Source organism: Tachypleus tridentatus, chromosome 11 (genome assembly GCF_004210375.1).
Source record: "Tachypleus tridentatus isolate NWPU-2018 chromosome 11, ASM421037v1, whole genome shotgun sequence".
Lineage (NCBI taxonomy): Eukaryota > Metazoa > Arthropoda > Merostomata > Xiphosura > Limulidae > Tachypleus > Tachypleus tridentatus.
Window position 1 is genome coordinate 89,834,981 of NC_134835.1, and position 18,844 is coordinate 89,853,824.

Genomic DNA, 18,844 nt, shown 5'->3' on the forward strand with positions numbered 1-18,844 from the left:
GGATTTAATAATAACAAGGATAAAAGGTTAGAAGTTTGCAACCTTAAATAACAGTTTACTATAACATTCTAAAGGTTTCCCATATGTGGAAAAATAGAATAGTGCACATTTCACCAACACTAAATCATGCATTCATATTCTATCTTTAACATACCCAGAAGAGATCAGAAGAATAGCATTAAATAGCAAAATTCGTATGCATAGAGAGGAAGATGGCAAGTGTAACAGCGTCACTTTTCAGCATTGAGAAATGACAGATTAGTGTAAGTTACTAACCTGTTATAATAAGTGACAAACCAGTAAACTGATATTCTGAAGAGATGAAAGTTAAAGAGACAGCAAGTAATTCCCACAGTTAACAGTCTGGTCATGCTCCTATTTTATAAATCCAAGATAACAGCAAGAATCTTCCAGTTTTTGCAGTTTTGATATAATTATTTTTTCTTTAAAATACCAAATTTATAAAATTAACTTATAAATAGTTATGCTGCAACAACATCTACCATTGCTTTCTGTCTTTTACTAAGAGCTATATTTTTAAATATTGTTGTGTACATGACTTCATTGTGTAATGACTTCAAAGCAATATACTGTACCACAGTTACAACAGAAAGTGTTCATACCCCTGGCGTCCTGAGTGGATTTTTGCACATAACTTAAAAAGTATGACGATTAGGCTAATAAAAGTGCAATATATTATAAATACTATACTAACACACATCTACATAAATTTTTATGTAAATTAAATGACAAATAAACTGTTTATAAACAAATAACCAAAAATAGGAGGAGCAGAAAGTGTTCGTACATTTCAGAATGTGTGTAAAAACTGATATTCCCGTAAAAATGTTTAGTTCGACGAATGAACTACATTATACCATTCCAGAACTAGACACTTGGTTCATAATTATTGGAATTTAGCCAGCAAAAAATGTACTTCCGGCAATTTAGCACCGTCTCCGTCATTATCTGCTTGGTCATCATGGCGAACAGGAAACAACTGTCCAGTTATTTAAAAAACTGAATTATTATGAAATACAAGTCCTGTGTGTCTCTTTCCGGTATTGCAACACAACTTAATGTGCCCGAAATCTACTGGTCAAAGCGTAATTGCCAAGTTTAAGCTTACAGGATCAACTACTAACCTCCCTCGTTCCGGACACCCCACCAAAATTCCAGAGAGAACTAAGTGGAAGGTTCTCAGAGAAGTTAGTAGGAGCCCTCGTTTAACATGTAACGACATACAGAAACTGGTAAGGGAAACTGGGATTGAAGTAAGCACCTCTACAGTTACGAACATGTTACGCTCTTCTGGGTTCAAAGCATGCCATCCTCATAGAACTCCATATTTAAATCCTGTTCATTTAGAAGCACGATTGATATATGCAAGAAAGCAGGTAGATAAACCCTTTACCTATTGGAAGAATATTCTTTGGTCAGACGAGACTAAAATCGAGCTTTTCGGCCAAAATGATGTTCCCTATATTTTCCGTAAGAAGGGGGAAGAAATCTTCCAAAGGACATCGTCCCTACAGTTAAACACGGAGGTGGCTCGATCATACTATGGGGTTCCTTCAGCTCTTCTGGTGTAGGTAGCCTTCACTGCATCAATGGAATCATGAAAAAAGAAGACTACATTGATATATTAGCCACTTATATCATGAATGATGCTCGGAACATGCAGCATGGGTGTCGTTGGATCTACCAGCATGATAATGACCCTAAGCACACATTGAAATATGTGCAATCCTGGTTGCAGAGGAACCACATAAGCATTCTGGAGTGGCCATCGCAGTCACCCGATCTCAACCCAATGGAAAACATTTGGCATGAGTTGAAGGCCAGGGTTCATCAGCATCATCCGAAAAACTTGCAAGAGTTGGAGGCCTTCTGTAAAGTAAATTGGAAGAAAATACCAGTCGAGTACTGTCAAATGATTATGGAGGGCTATGAGGAGAGATTGCGCCAAGTAATTCACCTGAAAGGCTACACAACCGACCATTAAAGTAGACGCACAAACACTTTCTGCCCCTCCTATGTTTGGTTATTTGTTTATAAACAGTTTATTTGTCATTCAATTTACAAAGTTGAGGTATTTTCTCATTTCTGAAATATAAAGTAAATTCCGACACCTTTTCTATACTTTTCTGAACATGAATACTTTTTTGTTTTCCCATATACTGAACACACATCAGAACTTTTTTTGTGTGTGCCAGTTCTTCCCAAAAAGTTTGAAATAAAGATAATATGTTACACATTTTAAGCTATCAATTAATATTTTCCCAATTTTATGTAACCCTTTCCCACCATGTAAAACAATCTGAGCACAGCTTGGCAAAACAAGTTGCAGTGATTTACAAAAGATAATTGCACCATTAAAATATTTTCTCACAATACAATAAAACTACATTTATAATTAATTTAGAAAATTTACTTAAATGTCATTCTTAAGTACCTTAAAGGCAAGAGATGAGGGCATATTGATATGTAAGCTTAAACTTATTAAATAGACCTCAGTGGTTCAGGGTAATTTTGAAGGCATAAAGCAACAGAAATGGGGTTTGATACCCATGGTGGGTACAGCACAGATATCCTATTGTGTAGCTTTGCAATTAAACACACAAACTACTTAATTAAATAACTTTCTCAGCTATGTTAATTGGACTGCTAAAATTAATAAAGGGTAGAACAGAACCAAAAACAAAATGTAACTACAATTAGCAGCAGATACAATCAAGTTAAGTATCAGTTGGTACAAGTAATGAACCAAGAGGTAAAAATATTATTATTATTATTGTAAGAGATCTGATAGGAACTTGAAAAACAAAACTATAAAAATTATTGTAGTTTATTTGAATTTTTAGAATGTATTTGTCAAAAAATATCAATTACCAAAAAACTATTTTCTTCTAGACCTAAAAATATGAAGCATGTATGTTTATAACTTTAAAAATTGAAATCTCCTCTAGACAGCAAAGCTTGTTTAAAAGATGAATAGAAAAAGAAAGCATTAACCTCAATAAAATATTACAAGCATCTTGTCCAGTTTGCAACTAATATGTTTTAATTTGTCAATGTAAAATCATACATTATACAGCTTCAAAGAACACTGTTTTTCAACACTTTAAACATTATACACATTGCAAAGTATATAAAGTGGCTGGACAAACAATGATAGAACTGGCCGTGTGAAATGTACACTGCTGCATTAGCAATGTGTAAGCTGTGTAAAATGTGAAATGTTAAATCAAAAATGAAGAAACTCTATAAAACATGTACCGCACCATCAACAATGGAAAAATTGTGTAAAATGTTTACTGCTATATCAATGGATAAACTACGTAAAATATGTACTGCTATATGTTATGTATGCCAGGTAAGAAAGGGTTATGATAGAAATATAGTCAATTGTAAGCATACTTCTCTATCTTATTTTTAATTTTCTTTTTTCTTCTCTTGTACTTTCTTTGAAACAGATGCAAGTTTATAAAGCAGTTTTGTTACTGTTAAATTACAATGAAAAATATTACATAGAATATGGTATTAATATTATCATTCAAAGTATAAACAGAAGAAAATATATTGTTATAGCTAATCAAGATCAGTGCAAAAATGTATTTTTAAAAACTTTACAGGTTTAGGAAGAAAAGTTATTTTTACTTATGTTGAATCTATACAAGTAGTAACACATGTAAATAACCAAGATTTGTGTAGCTGTTAAGAAAATAACACAATAAAGAAATATGTTTAAACTGAGCAAACATGCATGTATATCAATAGTAACTTTCTTGTAACAACAAGAAAAAGACATTTAAAGCATGGAAAATGTTAAGAATTAGTTGTTTTTATGATATATAAACAATACTTTAAAAACAGGCTCTTCAAATAAATATTGTTTAGCCTGCACCACAATTACACAAAATACGATACAACAAAACTTGCAACAATGTACTCAATAACATGAAACAATTACATCAAGTATGACCAAAATTGTTCAATCAAATACTTTTTTTTAATTAATTCTTCTAAGTTGACAGAAGTTTAGTAAGAGCATTAAAAAAAAAAGTTAAAATATTGTGCACTACAGAGTTAGATTGGAAAAATCAATACATAATACATTTATAGCATAAAATTGATAGGAATAAACTTTTGCACAGCAAGTATTATTCTGACAATCAGCCATTTCCATACATTTAGTTGGTTGTGGAATAGAATCTAACCATTATACGAAAATCAAAGTCCGAGTAGGTCCTAATAAGCACCTAAATAACAATTTAACTATTTAGTATAACACTGTACAGAGAAGAATGAAGTATGAATTATTAATTTTGTGAATAAAAAATATAACCCTCTTAAACAACAGTATTTTTGGACTCGTGAGTTCATTTATGAATACTGAAGCACTTTCATAATTATCTATTTTGACATAAAAATATTTTTCAAATGTAAACTTTCAGTATTTCATTCTAAACACAACATTGTATTGGGAAAAGTGAAATTTAATATGAATAATGAAATTGCAAGTATCTGGGATATCCTTCTACTACCTTTTAAGAAGCATTAGTGAAAAAGGTATTTTAATATAGTTCATAGTTTACCATAAATAGTACCAATGAAGATTCATATAACAGCTGTCAAAATTTACAATGAATCTTATGGTACAATTTCATTACTCTTAAAAGTTCTGAATAAATTCTAAGTCTTACTGACTGCTAATCACTACTGCAGCTCTTATTTTAATACTGTAATTTGAAGTTATGTCTAGTGAATGTACAAGATAATGAAATCTAAAGTTTCACAACTTAGCAAATAAGATGACACAATTCACATCTGCATTCTGTTTTAAGTCACACCATAAACAAATTGTTCAAAAGGTGATACAAAATATTTCTTGTATTGCCCTGTATGCACCAGACCATGTAACTGAAAGCTACTAATGAAATAATGTTAACCCTTCAATGTTTATATAATTGTGAGTGTTTAGAAATAAACATATATTAAAAAGGCATGTTCTTTTAAGTTTCTAAAATTATATATTCCACATGTAAACAGAATAATAAAGATAAATTTTATGATAATACATGTCCAACCTGCATGCATTATACACTCAGTATAAACAAATTAAACAGTTTGTATAGCTTAGAAAATGAATTAACAAAGAATAAATGCTCATCACACGAGTTAAAACTCCAATTGTTACAGGTAACTTATTAGGACCACACTGTAGTAAGTTTATTTTGAAAACATTCATATTGCAATAGAAAATAACACAGAAAAATGCTTACCGTAGTAATCCAGAGGGTGAGCTGTTGAGAAAAAATCAAAATATTTCAATATATATAATATAATAACATTGCATAAAGAGACATGAAATGAAAATAAAACTTTGAAAATATAAGATACAGCTTTTCTAATAAAAAATGTTTTGACAACATAAAGTTTTAAACCCACAGTTGTGAGTCATCTTCAGGCTATGTCATTGATCTTCAATTAACATTAAAATTTGGAAAAATACAAAAACACCCCATACAAGATACTGTCTATTACTATTATATTCAATTAAGGATGCCATACTGGCTACAAGTTAATTTGTATGCATAAAATTTACAATTCAAAACACAGAATTCTTAATCTGAGAAGACATACAGTTTCAATAACATGTTACACAAATGTTCAATAAACATTACTTTATAATAAATTACACTTTTATTAACCTTTCTGGACCTGCTGGTTTTTCCTTTCCACAGTAGAAAGACCAAATTGCATGAAACTTAAAATTTCATGTAATTCAAATTAGTTCTAGTATAATTGTTTATGTCATGAAATTTATGTTATATTATAAGGAGACAGTTTGAAAAAAATAAAACATAAAACTTTCTTTTGTCTTTTAATTTTATTTTTTTTATTATTGATCAGAAAGTTCCATTTTATATACACATTCAGTTTTAATTTGTTTGATATTTAACATATTTCTTCTGATACTGTACTTTGCAGATTACATTTGTTAAAAATTTTATTTAAAAATTCTAAAATATATGGTAAAAAACTTATCAATATTTATAAGTGACCCAAGACCTGATTTTTCAGAATGGCACTGGACCATATCATATAATAGTATTTTTGTTAAAAGTATCCTTGGTCAAGATCAATTATATCTCACAAATAAAGTTTACTTTTGAAAAATATGTTATTTAACTTACATATGTTGTTTGAATATGACAAGCAATAATTTTTATTAAACAAAGATTTCAGTGACTAGAATATTTTACTGTCCTCTAATATACTCTCTATTGTCTAATCATGAAAGACTTATTTCATAGTCTTCAATCAAATATAATGAAAAAAAATCATTTCCGAGAATGAAAATAACATCTAAAATAATTATATAAAAAAATTCTGACCAATGGTTTGTTCATAATTTGCTTCACTATTCTTCTCTACATGAGTTACATCTATGTTTATTTTCCCATAAAACCATAAATTCTTCCAGTATAATCATACAAGTTAACCCTCAACTTATGGATATCCTTTACTGCACAACACAAAGTTTTAGCATCTTACATTCAAAATATTAGTAACCTACTTTTTGTTTGTGTTTCACTCATTAGTATAAATTAACATCTTAACTAATAATCCATATTTTAATAGTATACAAGTTATTAATTCTATTTCCCCCCGTGTAACACATTACACACTTGCTCTATTTAACTCAATCTTAAGAAAGTATAAAATTAAATATGAATTACTCACTATAAAACCACCACTACTTAGGCAAACCATAATTTTTATAGCTTCATCAATTTTAATCTACAAATACTTATGATGTGCAACAATAACAATTTTTAAAACTCAAAAAATGATCAATCCTCATTTGTTTTCATCCAAGACTTTCAGTTTTAAAACAAACTAAAAATTCTGTTTAAGGTTTTGCAGATTTAAACTCCACAGGAAAGACATAACTCTAGCTTGACAAAAGGAAAGGTTATCATAAGGCCAAGTTACATTACACACAATTTGTTAGTTCATTCCACCTTCAACAAACAGTTTTGTTAGGTCACTATATCATATATTATCTCCTGAATAACAAGAGAAAGTCAAGTTTCATACACTCAAATGTATTTTTGATAGGTACTTACCTCCTATCACAGAATCAACTGATTCCAAGTTGTCTCTCAACCAAAGCATCCTGCATCAACCTTCCAGTAATAATATTGCAACATACCCTCATGACACATATCATTCTCTTAATTCAATTTTACTAAACTATCATTTTCAATTTTGGCACAAAATGAAGGCACAAATTTTTAGTGGAGGGGAATGGTGGGAGGTGTGAAAGGAGGTAAGTACATATTGGAAATACATTTTCATGTGAGAAGAGGTAATGTACTATACTTAGTTATAATTTACCAACACTAAAAAAAGAAACATTATTTTGACAGGATCTGAAGGACACTCCCTAAGATGAGACCCGCACCACTAATAAACTTGGTATACTCTTCACTTATCTTAGAAAAATGTATATATGGGAAGAAAACAGAGGAGCACATCCAAATGGAAGAGAACTATAGCCAAAAAGTAATCAGAACTATGCAATATTTATAAAACTCAATTCCACATATCATGAAAGTGTGTAAAATTAAAAGGATGTACCCCTAGATCTAGAGTGGCTTTTGCACAATGGATCATATGTGGAAAGCCAACCAAAACTCAGGCCCCTGGGAACCAACACCCATGTGGAGAAAGGAAAATTGATCATACTGATGGCAAGTCAATGCTACAATAATGTTTTTTTTCTACAACACACCACCATAGCAAACACAGTTTTTCTTATGGTGTCTTTAAAATTACTCAGAAATCTGTTAATAACATAACCACATACAGCAGTAAAAATTTATACCCAGAGGCATAATATAGTAAAATGTCCACTTTAACAAATAAATAAAAAAGATCAAATTTTAAGAGCAATATTTCTTGTAACTGGATTTTGTGCTATCAGAATCTACCTAAAGGCTGCCCTCCAAATTTTACAGGATAACAGTACTAACCATAAGTGAAGGTATATTTAGTTAATGCTCAGCATGCATGTGAATATTTAACTGTACATAACACAAATGACAAGCATAACTGTTACATCACTACATCATAACAAAAACTGTAAAAACAGGGAAGTCAAAATTTTCATTAAGGAAAATGAAGTAAAATTCTAATTAAGTTATGCATCTTATCATACTCCTCTATTAAAAACAAACATTAAATTATATATTATATGATCATTTCATTATTTCTCATGCAAATAATATTTCAAGACTGTAATTACTCTCTGGTGAAATCTAAAATTAAATATATACAATATGAAATATAAATATTTTGTTCTAAAAGGATAAACTTCAAACATTTTAAAACACTCAGATGACCCCAGTGAATAAATGTAGAAAATAACATATTTCTGCTAAACAGAAATACATAACATGAAATGATAATTACTAAATGTCATTTACATGAAAGTATATTACAAAAACACACGTAATATTTGATTACTAGAGTTAAAATTTCCTGTAGTGCAAAAAATAGTTAATTTTATATACCTAGTTTTTACTTTATATTTTCTTTAGTACTGAATTGAAGAAACTGTTTTGAGGACCATATGAAATATATGATTACTTTGCAAACAAAAAAGCAGCAAAGCCTACCCTAATATAAGTGAATCTAATCAATTTAGTATTCACAAACCTTTTCGAGTCCTCCAAAAAAGACCATTTTCCTTAAAGGGTGAAGAGCTCAGTGAGCCTTATGCAGCAGGTAAAAAAAGATAGAATCCAAGGTGGTTAGTAAATTGCAGTAAGTCTAATTTCAAATTATTCTAAAGTAGCAGTCACTATCTTTCATTGCAGGAACAAAACGCTTTAAACAATTCTGGTTAGTTTAGTCCCCCTCAACATTTTACAACTAAGTCAAATTTAATACATCACTTGCAGAAATCTAAATTTCAGACTCTACATTTGTAACTCTTTAGAAAGTAGACATATGATTTACAGCAAGATACACTAGCATTCTTTATTTAATTACTGCACATAAATAAATTTTTTTTGCAATATTTACATTTGATAATTTCTCTCTGCAAAGCTGAAGAATCTAAAGCATTGTATGATTATACATAGATTATCAACAATGTTGGATTAATTTTTGTATGTGCACTATTCAAAACATTAACTTTTACTTACACTTATGGAAACCTGAAGGACATTGGGAAAGGTTAGATCTAATAGTAAAACCACCAGAGTCCTTCTATTTTCAAGTAAAGTTGTTCTCCATTATCAATTTAATCATTTAAGACTACTTAAAATATTTCAATCTAATGTTATCACCTCAACTAGAATATTTTATTTACAAAAAAACATAACCAGCTTCTGCCCCCAAAATCAAACAGAACCACTAAAACATTAATATTCCAGCTTCACACATCTCCTTCCCTATACATGTATACAAATTCCCAATAAAATCCTATTTAAATGGAAAAACATAAAACATTTTATACTGCACTACCTGAGGTCTTGAACTTGATATCATTTTTAACTTTAATTCTATTTAACAAATTGTTTAATGTAAATAAGCCCATATAAAATGTTTGTATTTCTTTCATTTTCAAGCAAAAGGTTAACTATGCTAATGACAATTAATCCTAACTTTAGCAAACAAACCCTCCAAACTCAGCTTTCATTCCCATTTAAATCTGCTTTAAATGAGATAAATCAGGTTTTAAAGCTAAGATTTCTCAACATTCTGTGCTTATTACTGTTATAAATTCCTCTTGCATCTTCAACAAGATGCAAACAAGAAAGGTTTCTTGAATTTTCACTCAACAAAATCATCACTATTGTCATCCTCCTTAAGATGAGTTGTAATCAGGCATACAAGACTACAATATTACAATATTTACATGACAATGAAAATAATAACTGCAGCCTTTTTAAGCTCACAATACAAGTTATGAAGAAAACTCAAAGTGGTCTTAAAAAGTTTTACATTCAAAATGTAATTTATTCCCTTACCTTATGGCATGTAAAGCTAATCTATACCTACTCACTATTGTTTTGAATATGGCTTTCAAGCTTAAAGGTTAAAAAAACGTTTTTCTTCTAGTTCAGAAATTCTAATAATAAAACAAAAGTTTCAATTCTTACATTCCTCTGAAAATTGTTTGTGACTAGTTTTAATATCAACTTTTATTGAAGTAGTTTATACTTGTCTTTTTGCAAACTCTTTTAAAAAGATACTAATTATAACAGCATAAATCAAACATGCTAAATCAACTCACTGGTCTTATCAGACAGCAAAATCAAACTTTATTTTCAAGATAAGTAATATAACTAGAAAGAATTTTGTAAATTCAGAATTATGTCAATGCTACTCTTCAAACACCAGGAATTGCAATGGACTGACACAAGCACAATCAGTTAACAGCTATACTTTTTTCCTTCCTGTACAGTGTTTTACTCTAAATTATATTCCAAACTAGAAATAAGTTATATATGTGGCTTCAGTCATCTGATAACAACAACATGCTTATTATTTTAAATGCTACACTATAGGATATGCAAGTGCTGTTATTACTTGTTACAAGATTTTGTTATATTAAGTTTGAAAACACCACTTTGTCAAGTATTTCATAATCCTTCATGGTCTACAAAGCCTTAAAAACATTGCTATAACATTGTCTACTCTTTTTTATTTTCTTTACAAGTCATTGACACGTTATATGTGTGAAATGTTACATTTCACACGCACTTGCATAACTAAATTAAATATTTAGGCTTGAGATATTATTTTAGGTCTAACTTAATTCAATGAATAATAAGAAAGCAAGTTCATGTTTAATACTAGATACAGTTTTTATTTTATGCCCTATTTCAGTAATGGTCACTGTTGAAAATTAAAATATTAAAAAATAAATATATTTGTATGCCAAAGATATTAAATATTATCAAACAATATACACATTATAGAACTCCCATAAAAATAAAATATTGATATCAAGAAATCAGCATTTCTAATGTAGTTTAGAAGTATTTAAAAACTATATACCACTTCTTCTGTAAAACAAAAATTTAGAGCTTTGAGAAAAACACCATCCAGTAAAGTAAGGTAACTTGATGTTCTAAATAAGAAGGGAAAATACATCAGTTAAGTGTCATCAAATAACTAACCAGTTCAGTGTGATGTCCATAGTACCAAATTTACTGTAACTATTCCTTGATAGTCTCTAAATTGAAAAGCTAAAATATAATATTTAATTACTGAATGTGTACTAATGTGCATACATTTGTATAATGGTGCAAATAATTTTTTTGGTAAAATTTGCAGTGCATGGCTCTAGATTACGTAAATAAAAAAAACACAAAAATAAAAAAGATATACTTCAAATCCATCTTTTTCCAAACATATTTCAATTCAAATTAAATATAACAAGTTTCAGAAAGCTCAAACATACATGTTGTTTTGAAGGAAGTTCTGTGGGGCTAGACTAAAACGTTAAGTAAAATCCTAAGCTATGCTTATTTAAAACCAGTTTTCCATGTGGCTAAGAATTTCAAAAGCAAAACAATCAAGTACCCTCAACTGCTAGGAAGCTCACACAAACATTATCATACACGAATAGACCATACATTTGTTTTTGTACTTAGAGTTGTTGATGAATTTAGAAATAGTATATTACAATACTACCTTTTACAAATACAGTAATAATAATATGTTGTTCACAATGAAAGTTTGAAGTTATACAGTTCTTTATTTTTTCTACAAGAAATACTGGTGGACTTGCAAAAATTTTGAAAAGATCGAGCCCAGGAATTTTTAAATACTTGCAAGTTAACAAATTTAACTTACAATATGAATATAGTAATAGAGAATTGTTTAGAGTAACAAAAAATGTCTAAAAAAAACAAATGCTTTTTCTTTAACAATTCAAATGGTAATACAAAACAGGTCTGTACTACAGCTGTGCTCTAATAGGTGAAAAGTTAAAAGCTGGGTTTGACACTTGTTATAAGTTCAAATATATATTTTGCTTTGCAGAGAACCTAGTAGAATTTATGATAAACATAATCTTAGCAGTAAATATTAATTTTATGTATCTTAAAACAATAAATTTATTTTTTCAAACTGCAAATTTTAATTTTCAGATTAGAATCTCTCATTTTATACTTCAACATAGTCTTAAATTAGGACTGGACAATGCATTATAACAACATAAATGCATTTGTTATTATTTTTTCCCAGGATAAGTTCTTTAACAAAATCCTAGTATATTTGTTCTAATCTACATTTATAGTTTAAAAATTTAAAACAGAACAAAGTTTTATTTCAATGAATTCAGATCCTGACTAATAGCACAATTTAACCGAATTGCTAACATCATTCAAGAATCCAAAGTGAAAAATTCAATCTCCTTGATAATTACAGCAGATTTCAAAGTTAAAAGAATTAGAACATAAATGCACAATGTGTAACGTAGTTATATAAATTTATGCACATATAATAAGACACAAGTCAAAATGTTTTCTTACACAAAAATGTTTTACTCTATGGATGTTATGTTTACATAGTGGAATAGAAAAAATACCCTTGACATAGAGCAACTCCACCAATCTAAACCTCAAAAACATGCCTTTTGTTGCTTCTTGTTGATAGCTTACTTCTTCACAAAGTAATAAGTTAATCTAAACCTTACCTTCTTTGTCAATTGTAGATGTCGCTGTCTGAGTTTGCTTGTTGTAGGTTACACTTTCTTTTGGAGGAATGTTAGCTTGGTGGACACTTACAACACTTAGTTTTACTTGTTTCCTTCAGTAAACAAATAGTTAAAAATGTGTTATGAATTACTCTTTTAAGCATGAAATAACAAGTTATAAACCATTATTAAATTTAATTACTGACAACACAGCAAGAAACTATTAATTACAAATAATTAAACCACATTTAAATTATTAGAGAAAGTCAACTGAAAAATTTATTGCATATATCAAATAACTGTATCAGTTTGTTTTTAAAATTATACATCTAAACATGAAAACCAAATAACAGCATTAACAAACTACAAATCATAAGCTTACTTAAATTCCATAATAATTTTTCTCTAGCATATAAATTTTATGTCATTCATGGATACATATGTTAAACATTATCAGGTAAATGCCTAGTAAATTATAAAATAATCAGGGCTTCATTAAATTAGTAGTATTAATGTGCATATCATTTAATATTATACATAGAAAGTATAGAGAAATAGCTAATAAGAGATACCTCGAGCTCTTCAACAGTCCTGTGCCACTTTGTGTTGAATACAAACTCTGGTCTGGAATGGGTGAAAGACTAGTTTCTGGGGTAGCATTGAAAGATCGAATCAATATTCCATCTGTAATCCAAAGTAACTAATCTCAATGAATCCTATTATACCTTAAGAGAAGTCTGTTTGTTCTCTAACTACTAAGCTTTTGCATTTGAACCAGTCAAATATCAATTTTCATTAGGAAGTATTTAGGATGTGTCATGAAGTTTTCTTTTGAAATACATTTGATGGCTAAATACACTGCTGGCCAAAATCTTAAGGCCAATGAACATAAAGAAAAAAATATGCAGTTTGCATTGTTAGACTCTACCTTTTTTTTGAGTAGAACTTCAAAATATGAACATAAGAAAAGGGAAAATAAAAATAAAAACCTTTTTAGCATTTAATAGGGAAAATGTGAACAAGCAAATCTAGCTACTATGATAAAAACATGTAACAATGTTTATAATTTAAAGCATGCTTTTCTTTAAAACTACACACTTGCAAATGTGATATGAATTTAAAGAAACACTGCATAATATACAGCAGCTAAACACAACTAAGTAAAATCTAAAATACAGTAAATTATAAAAACGTCAGAGACTAAAAAATATTGAATAATTTAAGTCTTCTTGAATAAGTCTACTAGATATTAAAGATTATATCAAATGAACAATTCAATAAGAGGTCAAAGTAATCAGGTAAGTGGATAGTAGATGAAATAGTTGTTTTAGAAATCTTTGAATTGTTACACTAGAAATGTTAGTGACCTTTTTCGTGTATTATTAGTATATAAGTGCATATTATCTTAACCACAGGAATTATTTGGAACCTTTGGCAATCCCTATTATTAAATACCACCATACTTAATAATTAAACTATCAAACCATACATTATGAATATTTTTTTTACAATATATGTAGTTCATGTTACATGTACATATTATAAGAAATAAGTTTCTAACCAAGTTTATTTAAAACTCAAATGAAAACAATGTGATATTTTATTTGTAAAGTACTGTGTTTACAATTATTACTGAAGTATACAAGGCCATTCAAGCAAATATCTGTCTATTAAACAATATAATTTAACTCTTAAAATTCATAAACCTTGTACAATAACTTCTAATCTGTAGAAACAAATAAATATTTTTTTTCTTACCATTTCCAAGTGGAATTCCAAGAGAAGACAATAATTCTTCTGTTTCAGCTCTCAAATCCTTATCTGGTTTCGTTATTCTTGTAACAATTTCTTCATACTATTTATAGAAAAATAATAAATAATACAAACATTTTTAAGCTTTTATAATTAATATTTTTATCAGATTTAAGAAATCAAAACCTCTAAGTTTTCTCTCTAAACATATTATATTTTGCCACTGAATTTTCTCTCACTCTAGGCTAAGTAAATATTTGGTTCTTAAGCAAGTCATTTAGAGAGAACAACAGTTTGTGTTTTTAAATCTATTTTCAGACATACAGCTACAATAAAGTCTGTATCATATGAGCATTTTAATTGTTGATCAAGAAATATCCACACTAAAAAATTTATTTATGAGATAAAGACATTCAATATAATCAATGAAAACATTTAACATACAAAAATAACATTATTTTACCCCTGAATATTACCATGTTTTCCTTCATGTAAGGCTAGCATTAGAGCATTAAAGTACTCTTTAACATAACAGAGAGTTAGCTATTTAGATTTGAGGCCATATCTCTATCTACTGGTATAGTATTAGAGCAGTAACCATTTATTTCAATGAAGGGTTCTTAATAAACAAGTATACTGTGTAAACCTAAGCCATATTTCATAATATCTTGATCTAAATGTACTGGTTTCAAACTAGTAATAGTCTCTTAAAATCAATTTAGTAAAACACAATGGTATTGATAGACAATTTAAATAGTTTTATCAAAAGTCATTTTTAATAAGATTGTGAGGCTATAGAATCTTTTATCATAAAAGATTGGGTCTGCTAAAAACAAAACATGTTTTTCAAAAAAAACAACATGATATTTCTAATAAATAAAATGTTTCAGAGAAATGTAAACTTAACACAAATTGTTGTAGATGAAAGCTCACACACTAAGTCAGAAGAGAGAGAGCTTCATGAAAGGAGCACCTAACCAGGATGGAAATGGGTTTAGGAGAAAGCCCAAAGTTAAACAATCATTCATATACAAGTTTAAATTTATCCACAAAAAACACTGTAAATTACTAAAATAATTTTATTAAGTACTTAACAAATAATGGATACCAAATGTAAGGGCTCTTAACTGAAGAACCACATCTATGTGCACAAACAAGAGAAGTAAAGAACATCTTAACTGATGTTATGGATGAAAAATAATAATTTTTTATTTTCAATAACATATAAGGAAGGCCAGTCTGTATTTACAAAAATTCTTCTCTGTATTAAGGAGAGCATGACACTATCAGAATTAAGAATTGAAATAACTCAAATTAAATTTTCTGTTATTAAAAGCCCATAGAAACATGTCAGACTACCTTTATTGTCTTTTAGACTGAGAAAGGCCTTCCAGATGTATAAAAAAAAAACCCTTAGAAAGAAATGTATGAAAATATAGAGAACCACTGGAAAGGTGAGAGGGAAGAACTGGAAACATAAAGGCCAGAAAGGGCACTTGATAAACCCAAAGTTCTTTTAACAAATGAGTACAATCTACTACTCTGTTTAATACACTATAACATGTTCATTGTCAAAGATCACAAACTTTAAGTTCATACATTCAAATAATTGTTTCAATTTTTAATTTTATTGAATATTACACATCATGTTCATATCACCTGAAAAATATGACATCGATTAGCATGTTTTAATTACGAGTTGTTAACTTCTTTATTATCACAAAGAACTGCAAACAAAAGCAAAACAAAATTTGCTTTCCACATGTATTTGAATTCAGACTTAAGTATATAATTTTTATTAAAAGTAGCTATTTGGAGTAACGTTGTATAATGTGCAATTTGCTTCAGTTCACATCTAGAACGGTAGATAAAAACTAAAATGACTTTACAATACAGTTTGCAGGAGCTTACCTTTTAAAATACTCAGTACATAAATAAATATAGATACCTGTAGGGCAGTGACTCATCGTCTGAATTAGTCACACTCGTATCCGAGTCACAATACTGGCAAAGTGGTTGTGCCAATGGCGAAAGTATTTTCTTAATTACAAAAACAAAATTCACTTTAGGTTTAGTTAAAGATTGACCAAACCTCTTTTGCTTCTTTTTCTCTTTTTCTTCTTTCCTTTTCTTCCCTTATCATGGCAAGCTTCTGCTTTTTTCGTTCTAATTCTGCTCTTCGATCCATAGCAAATTGATGGAATTTTATCTTCGTCTAATATTTGATTCTACTATATATTTACACTATTAACAAAAAATTGCCGATCTCCTTATTTTTATTTTAAAAATTACTCACAGATTTCGCACTATATGTATTTTACACTGTTAGTTTAACCATTAAACAAATAAATAATAATTATTACGGATAATCTGACGAAACATATCCATCTCCGTTGTATACAGCATACAACTTTGACGTCATGTGTCAAATGCTAGTAATCAGTGTATTGCGCCGCAACATGTTGACGTATGACGCATCTCTTATTCAATTTTTCTCAAATAAATTTAAGTAATTTAAGTTTTATATAGAATATTACATAAATTCAAGAAACACGAATTACATTAAACAATTTGATTTCAAGAAAATGTAAGTAATAAAGAACGTATTGCTAAGTGTAAAATTTACCAGTTCCCCCTGCAGTTTTCATTTTGTTTAAAATTTGGATTTGCACTTTTATCTCTCTCCGGAATAATTTTCCCTCTGGAGCCTCGAGCATTTTTATTGTAAGCTCAATGAACAGTTAAAATATCAGAAAATATACTTTTTAGTCATTTTAGTTTTATAGTATTATTATTATTACATTGATAAATATGCAAAAAGACTCTATTTTATTATTTACAAGTGATTTCGCTTTTTATGTTTTTTTGTTATACACCTAAAAGAGCTGCATCGATGTATTAAATATATATTTCAATCATTATTATATTTCTCAGTATTCGTTTGGTTGTTTGCGTGTTTGTTCCACCGACCCACCCATTCATCCCGTTAGTACAGCGGTATGTCTACGGATTTACAACGCTAAAATCAGGAGTTCGATTCCCCTCGGTGGGCTCACCAGCTACTCCGATCTGGGTTTGCTATAAGACAAACACCCACACACACTTGTTTGTTCTAATTAAGTACAAAGTTACACAATGCGCTATCTATGTTTTGCCCACCATAGGTATCGAAACTCGGTTTCTAGCGTTATAAGTCTGTAAACATGCCACTGTGGCACTGGGAGGCATCTCAGTATTCGAATTTTATAAGAAAAAATGTAAATAATTGTTATTTTTGTTACCCTTTCACAACAGTATGAAGTATATCTGTATTAAGATAAATTCAGGTAATTTTTCTAAATTTTCATAAAAGTGTTTCGCATATAATCAAGTTTTGATAAATCGAATGTCCAAATAGGCAAATTTTACATACTAGAACAGTTTTTTTCTCACAGACTTGATTGTATGTCTTCTTGGAGGTGGGGGTTAGGAAACAATTAAAAGTTTGCATAAGTTTATGGCCTTGTGTATGTTTGTTTGGAATAATTTATAGATGGTATTGGCAACAGTGGCGTATTTAAAACCAGTTCAATCCATATTTATAAATTTTTATAACTACCAGTACGGACAAAACCTCTAAGAAAATTGCACCGAGTAATTTGAATTTGATCCATAATCCAAACAATTGGTTAAACTGAGCTGGGCAGCTTAAGTTAAGACTTTTAGTGTTGTATATGAAGATTTTATTTGTGCAGTTGCTTCATTTTTATTCCTCTGTTGTTTGTGTTCATAATTGTTAAATAAGCAAACAATTTTATGTGTTTTGGTCAATTACTTGGCCATATTTCGATCAATTCACATTGGTTTAGTACTTTTCACAAATCTTAAAGAGATATATGGACAATTTTGCAGTTATTGTCTTTTGCTCAATATTTCAGCGAAGAAAACACAATTTGCGTTTGGGTAAGCTTTTCATGTATGTTTCACCCAAATTAAATAGAATTTGGTACAAAGATATCTTTTTGCAGATTCCAAGCAATGATATAGACATTTTCTGGTTTTTCTGTGTTTTTCACAATTTGTCAGAATCGGTCATGTTGGGATTGCATGAAGGAGATATGTTAGCCTTCTTAATTTATAATAAAAATACAGTTGTGACAGTATCTATTTATAATGATTAGGTAAACGTTTTTTATTAGATTTGAACTCGATACTCCTCCTCACGACAGCATGAAAACCAAGTTAGTATCATTAAGAAAACATTACGGTATTTGTGCAAAATGGGTGGTTGTCCAATATTTTCCCTCAGTGGCACAGCAGTATGTCTTCGGACTTATAATGCTAAAACCCAGGCAGAGCACAGAGCCCATTACGCTATTTTGTTTT

General features: G+C 29.3%; 1 protein-coding gene across 22 annotated transcripts in view; it reads right to left on the bottom strand.

The window, feature by feature from the left end:
- The window catches only part of LOC143232734 (cytoplasmic dynein 1 intermediate chain 1-like), a 65,154-nt gene extending 48,232 nt beyond the window's left edge, over positions 1 to 16,922 (bottom strand). For 11 of the 22 annotated variants that reach the window (XM_076468513.1, XM_076468509.1, XM_076468511.1 and 8 more), the window contains exons 1-5: positions 16,572 to 16,921; positions 14,486 to 14,582; positions 13,300 to 13,411; positions 12,728 to 12,840; positions 5,286 to 5,306 (exon numbers count right to left, since the gene is read on the bottom strand). In XM_076468513.1, the coding sequence (XP_076324628.1) occupies positions 5,286 to 5,306; positions 12,728 to 12,840; positions 13,300 to 13,411; positions 14,486 to 14,582; positions 16,572 to 16,667 (439 nt within the window). In that variant the 5' untranslated portion in view covers positions 16,668 to 16,921. Of the gene's footprint in view, positions 1 to 5,285; positions 5,307 to 8,730; positions 8,788 to 12,727; positions 12,841 to 13,299; positions 13,412 to 14,485; positions 14,583 to 16,571 lie in introns of all 22 variants that reach the window. The other 11 variants (XM_076468505.1, XM_076468499.1, XM_076468501.1 and 8 more) reach the window with 2 other exon arrangements.
- Positions 16,923 to 18,844: the final 1,922 nt, after the last annotated feature.